This window comes from Candoia aspera, chromosome 6, assembly GCF_035149785.1.
Source record: "Candoia aspera isolate rCanAsp1 chromosome 6, rCanAsp1.hap2, whole genome shotgun sequence".
Classification (NCBI taxonomy): Eukaryota; Metazoa; Chordata; class Lepidosauria; order Squamata; family Boidae; genus Candoia; species Candoia aspera.
In genome coordinates, this window is record NC_086158.1 from 41,645,356 (window position 1) to 41,656,537 (window position 11,182).

The 11,182-nt window shown below is 39.5% G+C and overlaps 1 protein-coding gene across 1 annotated transcript; it reads right to left on the reverse strand.

The window, feature by feature from the left end:
- Positions 1–557: 557 nt before the first annotated feature.
- CFAP410 (cilia and flagella associated protein 410) lies at positions 558–9,578 on the reverse strand. The gene is made up of 7 exons (XM_063306831.1): positions 9,401–9,578; positions 7,415–7,433; positions 6,628–6,674; positions 4,623–4,852; positions 3,475–3,643; positions 3,087–3,174; positions 558–1,796 (listed from the first exon to the last, which is right to left on the reverse strand). The coding sequence occupies exons 1-7, from the start codon at positions 9,568–9,570 to the stop codon at positions 1,668–1,670; spliced, it is 852 nt and encodes a 283-aa protein (XP_063162901.1). The 5' UTR covers positions 9,571–9,578; the 3' UTR covers positions 558–1,667.
- Positions 9,579–11,182: the final 1,604 nt, after the last annotated feature.

Consider the following 11,182-nt stretch of genomic DNA (forward strand, 5'->3'; position numbering starts at 1 on the left):
CCTTTTTATTTAAAACTTTACTTTACAAATATCTTCTCCATGTCCTCTGAATTTCTACTATTCTTTTGATAGGCCATAGTTATTTATCATAGTTTGAGCAAAAATCTTGATTCCTATGTAGGCTTGGATAAAGATAATGCTTCCAGAACAAAGTGATACACAGCTGTAATGGTCAGGGATAAGAGTTCATGTTATGCAACCTGAAGCCCTAATCACAGGAAGGAAGCACTGTTTTTAAAACATCTGCTAGAAAGGACACATACCATTTGGAGTTGTGGAAAAACCAGAGGGCATAACCACTTTTTGCATACTTAAAATACCAATTAATTGGCCAATTAATTACCAAGGACTGAAACACCAGATGCACTCCTGAAAAATCAAGATTCAAGAGTTACTAGAACATTGTATTTTTCTATACATCACCAAGTCACTTAGCTTACACATAATTTTGTCAGCATTATTAATCAAATAGGTGGAGCTGGACAATACTCCAAAAGCACAGGCTCCATTTTTTCCTCCACCCTAGCTCATAGAAATGTTTTTAGAGGACTGAAAACTGGGCTTTATGCCATTTTCATTTGTGTGATAACATCACCCCAGAAATGCTGATCAACAGAAGCAAAAAATCCCAAGTTACAAATGGAACTTGCTGCAAACCAAGTTAGTAAGGGCCACATAATCCTATCCAGAGATAAACACAGATCTGGGTCAGTGTTCTATAAATAATCAGCAAAAAAGCACACAATTTGTAACCACAGCCATTAGTCAAAGGATCTTCATATTATGGAAGGAAAATTCTATCTATTTCACAGCAAAGTGAAGCTCCTGCACTAGATATAGCTTGACAGACTAAGGACGCTAGAGGACCCACCATCTCAGATAATACTGTAGTGGATTTTGTTCAGTACAGTCTAATGCTGCTTCCTCACAGAATCACATTGATGTTGTGTCCTCCCCTCCAATAACATAAATTTTTTTAGAAGGCTGCACAGACAGAGGGAAACATTCAGAGCTTTAGGATGGAATTATAATTCAAAATCTACTGCAAGTGACAATTTTTTCATTACGTTGAAGTTACTTAGTAGAGAAGGAATGATGACAGCAAAGAGTTAGCTTCAAGCTTTTAATTTAAACATTCAATGATTTTCTTTTTTAGTTTTAACTTTTTATGAAATTCTGGCTTTGAGGCCAGGATTGTCAAACACTATTTAATGAGGAGGAGGGGACATGAAGCTTAGTCTTGCTCCAGTATTGGGATATTGGGAAAGGCCATCATGCTAACCAAGTCAGATGTATCACAGGCTTAGTCTGACAAAGCCATGAATAAAACAAGTCTAGGCATGATTATTCTAGATGGAAAGTACTAGCAGGAGGTGAAGCACATCCTCTTCCAAATGACAAGTACTTTCTGTAGCTCTATGCATGCTTATTTGCCATCTCTGTTGCCAGCTTTTGTGGAAGGTGGGGTACTGGTTGCATAAATGCAGGCACATAAAGTGTAGATGAAAAATTATTGTAGAACATGGTTCTAGCACATGAAACACAGGATGTGCTTGTTTTTTCTACACAATCATACATTCTCATGGGAAGCCCAACAGCACACAAAGGATGCCAGCAGGACTAGTGAAATAAACTCTGCTGATCTACAAGTAGTTCCATAGGATGTGCTATCGGTCCTCATGGAGTTCCTTCTTCTGCAAGGCTTGGAGTTTGTTTCCAACTGTTTGATGGAGGACTTCTAAACCCTCTGAATCCAGCTCTTCCAGGAGTAGCATGATGGCACTGAGGATATTGTTCTGTTAATCCAGGAGACCAAAAACAAAATCAGAGCAGGTCATAGAATTAATTTCTCTGCAGAAGCAGCCTAGTCCTCTTATCGTTACTACCTCAATGTTTTCCTCCAATCTGTTCTCACATATTTAAGCAAATTATTCTATGAATAGAACTGAATTACATAGTGGACAGATTTAGCAATGGCACAATGACAGAAAAACTAGATCTGAAGTCCACTGGAGTGGGCAGCTATAATAATAATAATAATAATAATAATAATAAATGATATCCTTGTTTAGAGACAAAGTGCTTCTAATTATCAACTTGGAGAAGAATTACATTATCTCTACGAAGTCTGCTTTTGTACTATCTGCCTGGTATGGTGGAAAGAACTTATGCCAGGCAGGCATTCAGTCTAATCCAGCAAAGTACTGCATTGCACTGTTCTTGTATGTCCCAGGTATTTTTTTTTGGGGGGGGGAGAAAACTCAGCCACAAGAGTTTTCTAAAGACCCATTTAGAAGACATATATTCTTTGCACCTACTATTTTTCAAGCTTTTTGCTGGATTCATTCTGTTCAAAAGAAATATAATTGGCACAATGAAAGCTGTATTCATTGGTAACTTTGCTTTTAATAAGAACATTGACAGATTCACAGGCTACTTTTCAGGGCCATCTGTTCACTGCAGCTTGCATAACTGTGATGAAAAAATGGTAAAGTAAACATGCCAGATATGATAGATTATAATGAAGCAGCGCCTGGTTTGGCAATCCAGTGTAATGTTAAGCTTTCAAAATTAAACAGCACATAATCAACCTGAACCACAGGGCATCACTATAAGATGAAGCATTTCTGGACTACTATATGTATATGTATATTTATTATTATTATTATTGTTATTGATTAAAGTGAACGAATTAGTAAAAATCAGTTACTTTTTGAGAGCTGTTGAAATTTGATCTGCTCTGCTCCCTTTTTTCTCAAATTACTAGGAGCAACTAGCTACACATAATTCACAACAAACCTGGAAATCCCAGCCAACCAATAATTTCCTCACAACAGCAAAGAGTTGTTTTTTTCCCCCTACCTATATTCATAGAATAAGAAAGGCTAATAAATGCTTTTGTCTCTCCAACTTGGGCTGCCTATAAAAACAGCTTCTGCACAGGACTTTTACTATTCCAAGCCAGCAAAATTGAGCTGATTATTACTTGGGTTTTGTACCATTGTTTAGTGCAAGACAACACATTGTATGATCCAAAAATAAACAGAACTCTGGATTTCTGGGGCAGGGAAGACTCTTATGCTCACCCATTTTTTCTGGTTACCACCTACTTCTTGGGATGAAAATTTATCTCTCGGAACAACAGGCTTCATACCAAGCTGCTCACGGATTTTACTGCAGAGGAGGAGGAACATAAGCAAAAGAATGAATTAATGCAGAGTTCTCTAAACATAGCACCCTGCAAAGTACTATATTTGAAGAGGGACCCCTAGATACAGCACAAAAAATTAAAATGTAATGTTTCTGCCTACTTAAAAATCATGGAATCCCTTCTAATATGCTTATTTATTGATTTACGTAAGTGAGAAATCAATTTTGCTCCAGGTAAGACTGAACCACATGTTGCACCAAACATTCTATATAAATTAAGTCCAGAAAATAAATGCTAACAACAAACAACAGAGCTCGCCTCACTTTGTCTCCTCAAGGCTGAAGTTCGTGAGTTCGTTTTCTGTTGTAGGTTCTGTCGTGCTGGACTCAGTGTTAGAGTATTGGCAGCAGCTGTCTACATCTGTTTTAACTGGGGCTGTTGTTATCTCCTCTCCTTCTAATAGGGCATGTGACAGTTCTTCCTCTGTCACCACTATACATATCAAACAAAAGCCAAAAAGGGAGCAATATTACTTATTTATTTATTCGTATGATGCTTATAACCCGCCCCATCCCAGAGGACTCTGAGCAGCTTACAGCAATAACATTTTTTTAAAAGTAAAAGTAGATTGTTCCAAGCAGATTCATCATATTAAAATCCAAGCCCATAGTATGTTTGGTATAGTCCTATATATTATATTTGATATATTTATTCATATCATATGAAAGGCTCCTTTGATTTTACAAGATGTGGCTATAGTATATGCCATTCTTCCAACACAGTTAATTCTGTGCATTGATAAGATCACAGGAACTTAATAACTGCATTTCTCATATTTGAAACTAAGAATATATTAAACTAAGAATATATTTAACAAAAAAATATTTTCCGTTAATAAGCAGGTCCTTAATCTTATAAAATACTAGAGAAGAGGGAAAGGATCAGGAGCTGTAATTTGTTGCCACTTTTTCTGAACTTTCTGGAGTTTGTTTATGCATTTTTGACAGTAGATAGTAATTTATTAACATAAGAATAGCACTGCCTTAACTGTAAGCTAACTGAAGCTAACTGTACCCCAACATATATAATTTAACTCTCTTTTGAGCTCCAAATAAGGTGAGCCCCATGGAGCTCATTTGGTCCTCCTCTCAAACTGCCCCACCCAAAGGAAAGATTGAAAAAATCCAGCCTCATCTTCTCTGCGGGCCCCAAATGGAATGCTGGTGAGGGTTGCATATTGCTCATAGGTTGCCCACCAGTGTGCTAAAGGGGTATCTACATAACATGAAAGCCAATATTGCTGAGCCTTTGTGCACTTCTTTCTGGCAAAGTTGTTTTCATATGAAATAATAAATCAATACCCTCCCCCTCATCAGCTCAAAGAAGTATTAACTCAAAGTACTCTCTCGTTCTGCTACACAATTCTTAAGCTTCTCACACACCCCGCCAAGGAATTTGCTGCTATACACACTCTTATTGTCAAGCTTGTAGAGACTAGGAAGATTACGCAGCACTGTCATTCTGTAGCGATGGAGGTCAGAGCCACAGCAGGGATTCTCAGACATCCAGAGGATTCTCAGGCAGGGCAGTTTTTTCAAGTGGAACAGCTCATGGAGGTTTGAAATACAGTTCCTCCTGAGATAAAGCTCAGTTAGCTTCTGGCACTGGTTAATAGGTTCCAGACTGGAGATGTTATTTGCACTAGAGAAGAAGTGGAAACCAAAGGCAGCATTAACAACTACAATTCTTTGGGCAACATAAAAATCCTAAGCCAACTGGATGCACAAATGTTTGTCGCCCTTTCTTATAGTTCTGTATAACATCTGAAATCATGAAAAATAAGAGGGGAGAAAGAGAAATAACCAGATCATTACATTTACATTGTCCATTACCTTTTCAAGGTTTTGAAACCAGACTACATCATCAGACTGCCCACTGATACTCAAAATTACTCAGTTCCTAAGAGAGTGCAAGCCTTGTGTGCTGTTGCTGCTGAACTTATGAGTAGAGATAGGGCAAAAAACAAAGAATATACTGAATAAAGAGAAAGTAAAAGAAGGTAAGTCTAGGAGGAGTACAGAGCTATGATAATGTGCACTTATGACATGAGGTACAGAGAGATCAAGAGGATCAAAAATAAATCCCTAAAATGATACATACATACATACATAGACAGACAGACAGCAAATAGGTAAATAGATAAATAGATAGGGTCTTCAAGAATGATTTGAGTAATGGATTGTTAATTTATACAATTAATAAAATGAGGAATTTTGTTGTTTATTCGTTTAGTCGCTTCCGACTCTTCGTGACTTCATGGACCAGCCCACGCCAGAGCTTCCTGTCGGTCGTCAACACCCCCAGCTCCCCCAGGGACGAGTCCGTCACCTCTAGAATATCATCCATCCATCTTGCCCTTGGTCGGCCCCTCTTCCTTTTGCCTTCCACTCTCCCTAGCATCAGCATCTTCTCCAGGGTGTCCTGTCTTCTCATTATGTGGCCAAAGTATTTCAGTTTTGCCTTTAATATCATTCCCTCAAGTGAGCAGTCTGGCTTTATTTCCTGGAGGATGGACTGGTTGGATCTTCTTGCAGTCCAAGGCACTCTCAGAATTTTCCTCCAACACCACAGTTCAAAAGCATCAATCTTCCTTCTCTCAGCCTTCCTTATGGTCCAGCTCTCGCAGCCGTATGTTACTACAGGGAACACCATTGCTTTAACTATGCGGGCCTTTGTTGTCAGTGTGATGTCTCTGCTCTTAACTATTTTATCGAGATTTGTCATTGCTCTTCTCCCCAGGATTAAGCGTCTTCTGATTTCCTGACTGCAGTCAGCATCTGCAGTAATCTTTGCACCTAGAAATACAAAGTCTTTCACTGCTTCTACATTTTCTCCCTCTATTTGCCAGTTATCAATCAAGCTGGTTGCCATAATCTTGGTTTTTTTGAGGTTTAGCTGCAAGCCAGCTTTTGCACTTTCTTCTTTCACCTTCATCATAAGGCTCCTCAGTTCCTCTTCGCTTTCAGCCATCAAAGTGGTATCATCTGCATATCTGAGATTGTTAATGTTTCTTCCAGCAATTTTAATGAGGAATAAAGATCTGCAATTTCTTTCCTTCTGATCTGGTGTTATTACATAAAAATAATAATTTAAAGCATAGAAAAGAGGGTATAGCTGGAGTGGTAGGTTAGGCACATCACGCAGAAATATGAGACTGCACATGCATGATCCAATAATGAAATAATATTGCTACACTGGTTCCCACTGAACAGCCAGGAATAGATACTGCTAAGGAAGTTCTAAATTTGCTAAAAACTAGAATTTAAAAATAAAAATGAAACATAAGAACACAATGATTTGAGAGGCACATTGCCTGAATGCTCAAGAGCCAGTAGGAATTTCCTTTCAGATTCCATAAAGAAAGACCACTGATTTTCCTTGGCTTTTTGTTAGGCAGCCACTGCTCTAACACACACCTGAATGTGACCACCTCAACATTGGGAAGCTCATGGCAGATTGATATCTAGATGATTAAAAAGAAGAAACAGATAAATATTAGCAAAACTTCCATCTTGCAGAGAGGAGAAACAAATGTATGTAATTAATTGACTGAGCTAATAAGCCCATTAGAAATACTGTATTTAAGCATCTGTAACAGAAGCACTGTATTACAACAGACTCTTTTGTAGACTGAGGCCAAAATGCACAGAATCCAACTATTTGACGGATTGCCAGAACTACAGGAGTCAGCTGAATCAAGAGGTTTTTCTATTTTAAAGTTACCTACACTATTACTAGGTGCTGTTTTTCAGAATTTCAGGCAACTGTATTCCCTAGAATAGCAGACATCTTTTTACCTTGATATTCTAGGGCTTGAACTTCCTGCAAACAAAGCAACCCTCTGTCAAAATCAGGCAAGGCAAATCACAGTGACATAACACCTCCAAATGATGAGTCAATCCTTTGATCTCTTCTCACTGGCAGTTTCAGCATGAGGTACTTGTACTTAAAGGTGGCTCAAAATTACACTACCGCCAGCTCCTCAGCCTTCTAATATCTACTTTTCCAGTAAGAAAGAAGCAAAGTACCAACTGATGAGTTTTTGCTTCTTCCCTGGATTTAGTATCTTTTGGTTTCACTCAAATCAGGGAACAGCTAAGAACCACACATGATCCCCTACTGGGAAAAGACTATGAGAGAGAACCAATACTGTAATAATTATTCCCATTTCTTACGTATTAGAAAATTAGGAATGGTACTTACATCTGAGATACGGCTTCCCCTAAAAAAGAAAAACATATTTAACAGACATATATAAAATAGTATATTAAGTAAAGCAACACTCACCCAAAGAAAAGGAGAGCCATAAATGAAAGAACAATTGAAGTCCTCTACAAATGCCCTTTATGCTTTTAGTGAGCCTGTGAAAGGCAGTATGGCCTACTCATGACCTGCTATATACATTTTGTCAACATCTCTGCAATATTCCTATGCCTGTATGTGCACAGATACTACTCCATGTAATTGGAAAGCCTGTGAAATTCCCAATTCTGGAAAAGCCTCCCTATTTATGTTCAAGTCAAACTACATGTAATCAGACTGTAGCTAGGCCCACAAATTTGTGCATCCTAATGGGAGAAAGCTATTTCCCCAGCCCCAATATTTTAAGGTGAAGCCCAAATTTCTGGGAAGAGGTTAAACAGAAAAAGGATCTACAGACAACAGAGCTATAATCACAGTACAGCAGCCATTCTAGTCCTTATCCCTAGGGATCCTATAGTTTGGAATGAATGAATAGCACAGGTCTCTACTCTGAATGAGTTTACAAGGTAGCATTGAGGTCCAGGAAGAGGAGAGAGAGAGAGGCTTTGATTATGCAAACTAACGGTGAGCAGTAGTGACCACTGAAACCATCGGTAGTATTCATATTGTAAGGTGGAAGGCTATAGAAAAACAGTGGCTGCAGTTCCCAGGACTATTGTACACTTTCTTTGTATACAGAAAGATAGAGTAATCATCCTGCATTTTAAATTGGGTATAGAAAAGGGGATGCCAAGATTTTTCAGTAACAAGCCAATACAACACAATTTGGACTGTAAGATATTCCAGACAGAAGAAAACAAAACAGATGGCGGGTGGGAGATGAGTATAAGATATTTCTGGATAACTTTAGAACTGTATTTTTAGAAGGAGGTGAAGGCACTGTTATTGTTAAGAAAAACGAGAGAAAGAAGAAAAATACAGAAAGATATAGAAATAAGACATGTATGCCATACTTTTTTTTCAAAGTATGAAAAAAAAAACAGATCAACAAGGAGCCAGAAAATTCTTATAAACAGTCTGCAGGACTCAGGAAGATAATTAGGAAGAACTGCTTCAAGTACACAACACTAAAAGCTTTGTGTTTGAGCATCAAATCTGCAACCATGGAACTCAAAACGAACAGCCGAGCAATGCTCTAGGTACAGAACAGCATATATTAATCAGGCTGTATTTGGCTGAGTTCTGAATAGATTTAGAACAGTTCCATGTACAGCATGTCAGACAGGTCCAGATGACTTCAAGATAATGTTGTGACTCTACTTGTTTTGAAAGGGATATGTGAGCCAAAAGTAATTTTTTTGGCCATAGCTCCATCTTGGACATTCAAACAAAAGTCAAGTTTTACCATCCTTTTTATGCTACACACTTGATCAACTGATGCAACAAAAAGGGAAGAGGTGGAGGAATATAGGCTATGTACTGAAATGTATAAAAGAGGATGAAAAAATGAATGACTGACCAGATAATGAAATGTCATTTTTAATACTGCAAAACAGAAAATAAAGATACTGAATTGGGATATAGTAACCATTTTAATTACTAGTCATCAATATTTATATAGTGGCTTTCAACGTTACTAGGACTGAATACATTCTTTCACTTTTCAACAACTCTGGATTTAGAAATCAGAAGACAGTCTATAACGATTGTTACCCATCCTGGTGAACTTTCAGGAATTCGCTTTTTGCTGGCCAAAGCCTTTATAATAATTCTGCAAGGCACGCTTTTTCCACCACTATACCTCTTGGTAGAAAATCTCAACCTGTTGGTGCTCATTCCGAAGAAAACTGAGCAAATAAAAGCGAGGAGCAGAAGATCTCCAAACCCTGCTGAACTACAGCGACCAGCACCCCAGCCGCCACGGCCAATAGTGAAGAATGCCGGGAACTGCAGTTAATATAAAAGGCCACCGGTTGCCCTCCTCACCAGCAATTCAGCTTGCGGACCCCTCCGAGGTTCGTAGCCTTCGCTCGAGACAGAACCGCTTTACGGGTCAATTTCATGGTCCCGGCACGACCATCAGGCTTCTCGGGGCTCCTCGCCAAGGCGGGCTTGGGAACTTCCGACGCGTTTCCCAGGACGGCCGCAGGCGCCATCACCTCCATCCCACTCGCAGCGGAGGCTGGCAATGAGAGGCGGAACTTAACTGTCTACTCCCGCCCCTCGTCGTCGCCACGCCCCTTAACGACGGCGCACAAGTCCGAGCAACGACTGCAGGGGCGGAGTCAGTTATAGCGGTCTCCGGGGCGGAACCGGGGCCGGCGGGGAAATTTGTTTTCTGTTGCAGTCGTGGTGCTGCTCGGCGCTTCACGGAGTTAATGTTTCCTCCAGCAATTTTAACTCCAGCCTTGGATTCCTCAAGCCCAGCATGTCGCATGATGTGTTCTGCATACAAGTGGAATAGGTAGGGTGAGAGTATACAGCCCTGCCGTACTCCTTTCCCAATCTTAAACCAGTCCGTTGTTCCGTGGTCTGTTCTTACTGTTGCTACTTGGTCGTTATACAGATTCTTCAGGAGGCACACAAGATGCCTCCTGGCATCCCCATACCGCTAAGAACTTGCCACAATTTGTTCTGGTCCACACAGTCAAAGGCTTTAGAATAGTCAATAAAACAGAAATAGATGTTTTTCTGAAACTCCCTGGCTTTTTCCATTATCCATCAGATATTGGCAATTTGGTCCCTAGTTCCTCTGCCTTTTCTAAACCCAGCTTGTAGATCTGGCAATTCTCGCTCCATGAATTGCTGAAGTCTACCTTGCAGGATCTTGAGCATTGCCTTACTGGCATGTGAAATGAGTGCCACTGTTCGATAGTTTGAGCATTCTTTAGTGTTTCCCTTTTTTGGTATGGGGATATAAGTTGATTTTTTCCAGTCTGATGGCCATTCTTGTGTTTTCCAAATTTGCTGGCATATAGCATGCATTACCTTGACAGCATCATCTTGCAAGATTTTGAACAGTTCACCTGGGATGCCGTCGTCTCCTGCTGCCTTGTTATTAGCAATGCTTCTTAAGGCCCATTCAACCTCACTCTTCAGGATGTCTGGCTCTAGCTCACTGATCACACCATCAAAGCTATCCCCGATATATCTGTCATAGCCTGGGCCAAACAAATAGTTGCAGTCTACATGCAGCAGTTATTATGGATTGATAGCATAATTAACAAAAAAATTAAGCTTCGCGCATCTCTTTTTCCATGTAGGGCTGTAATCTGCATCGGATGACCCTAAGCATTATTTTGCTGGCCTGTGAAATTAAGGCTATTGTACCATAGTTTGCATAATCTGTTAAGTCTCCTTTTTTTGGTATTGGAATGTAGATTGACCTCTTCCAATTGGTTGGCCACTGTGTCATTCTCCAGATTTGCTGGCATAGCTTGGTTAGAACCTTGACTGATTTTTCTTCTGTTGCTCACCATATTTCAGTGAGTGTTCCATCAATTTCTGTAGTTTTCCAACTTGGTAATGACTGGAGTGCTGATTGAATTTCATCTTCTAGTACTAGAGGTTCTGGTAAGTAAGGAATATCTTCTAAGGTATCTTGGATGTTGATATCTCTACTGTATACTTTCAGTATACTCATTCCATCTTCCTTTGACCTCTTTGAATCGGTTACTATCTGTCCACTGACTTCCTTTTGCATACCAATTTGAGGTTGGAAACTCCTTCTGAGTTCAGAGATCTTTTGAAAGACTTTCCTTGTTCTTC

Coding starts and splice junctions, on each gene's coding strand:
- CFAP410 (XM_063306831.1), bottom strand. CDS start 9,570: ATGGCGCCTGCGGCCGTCCTGGGAAACGCGTCGGAAGTTCCCAAGCCC. Junction 4,853..6,627: donor GTTGAGGTGGTCACATTCAG/GTGTGTGTTAGA, acceptor CTTCTTCTCTAG/TGCAAATAACATCTCCAGTC. Junction 3,644..4,622: donor CTACAAGCTTGACAATAAGA/GTGTGTATAGCA, acceptor TGATATGTATAG/TGGTGACAGAGGAAGAACTG.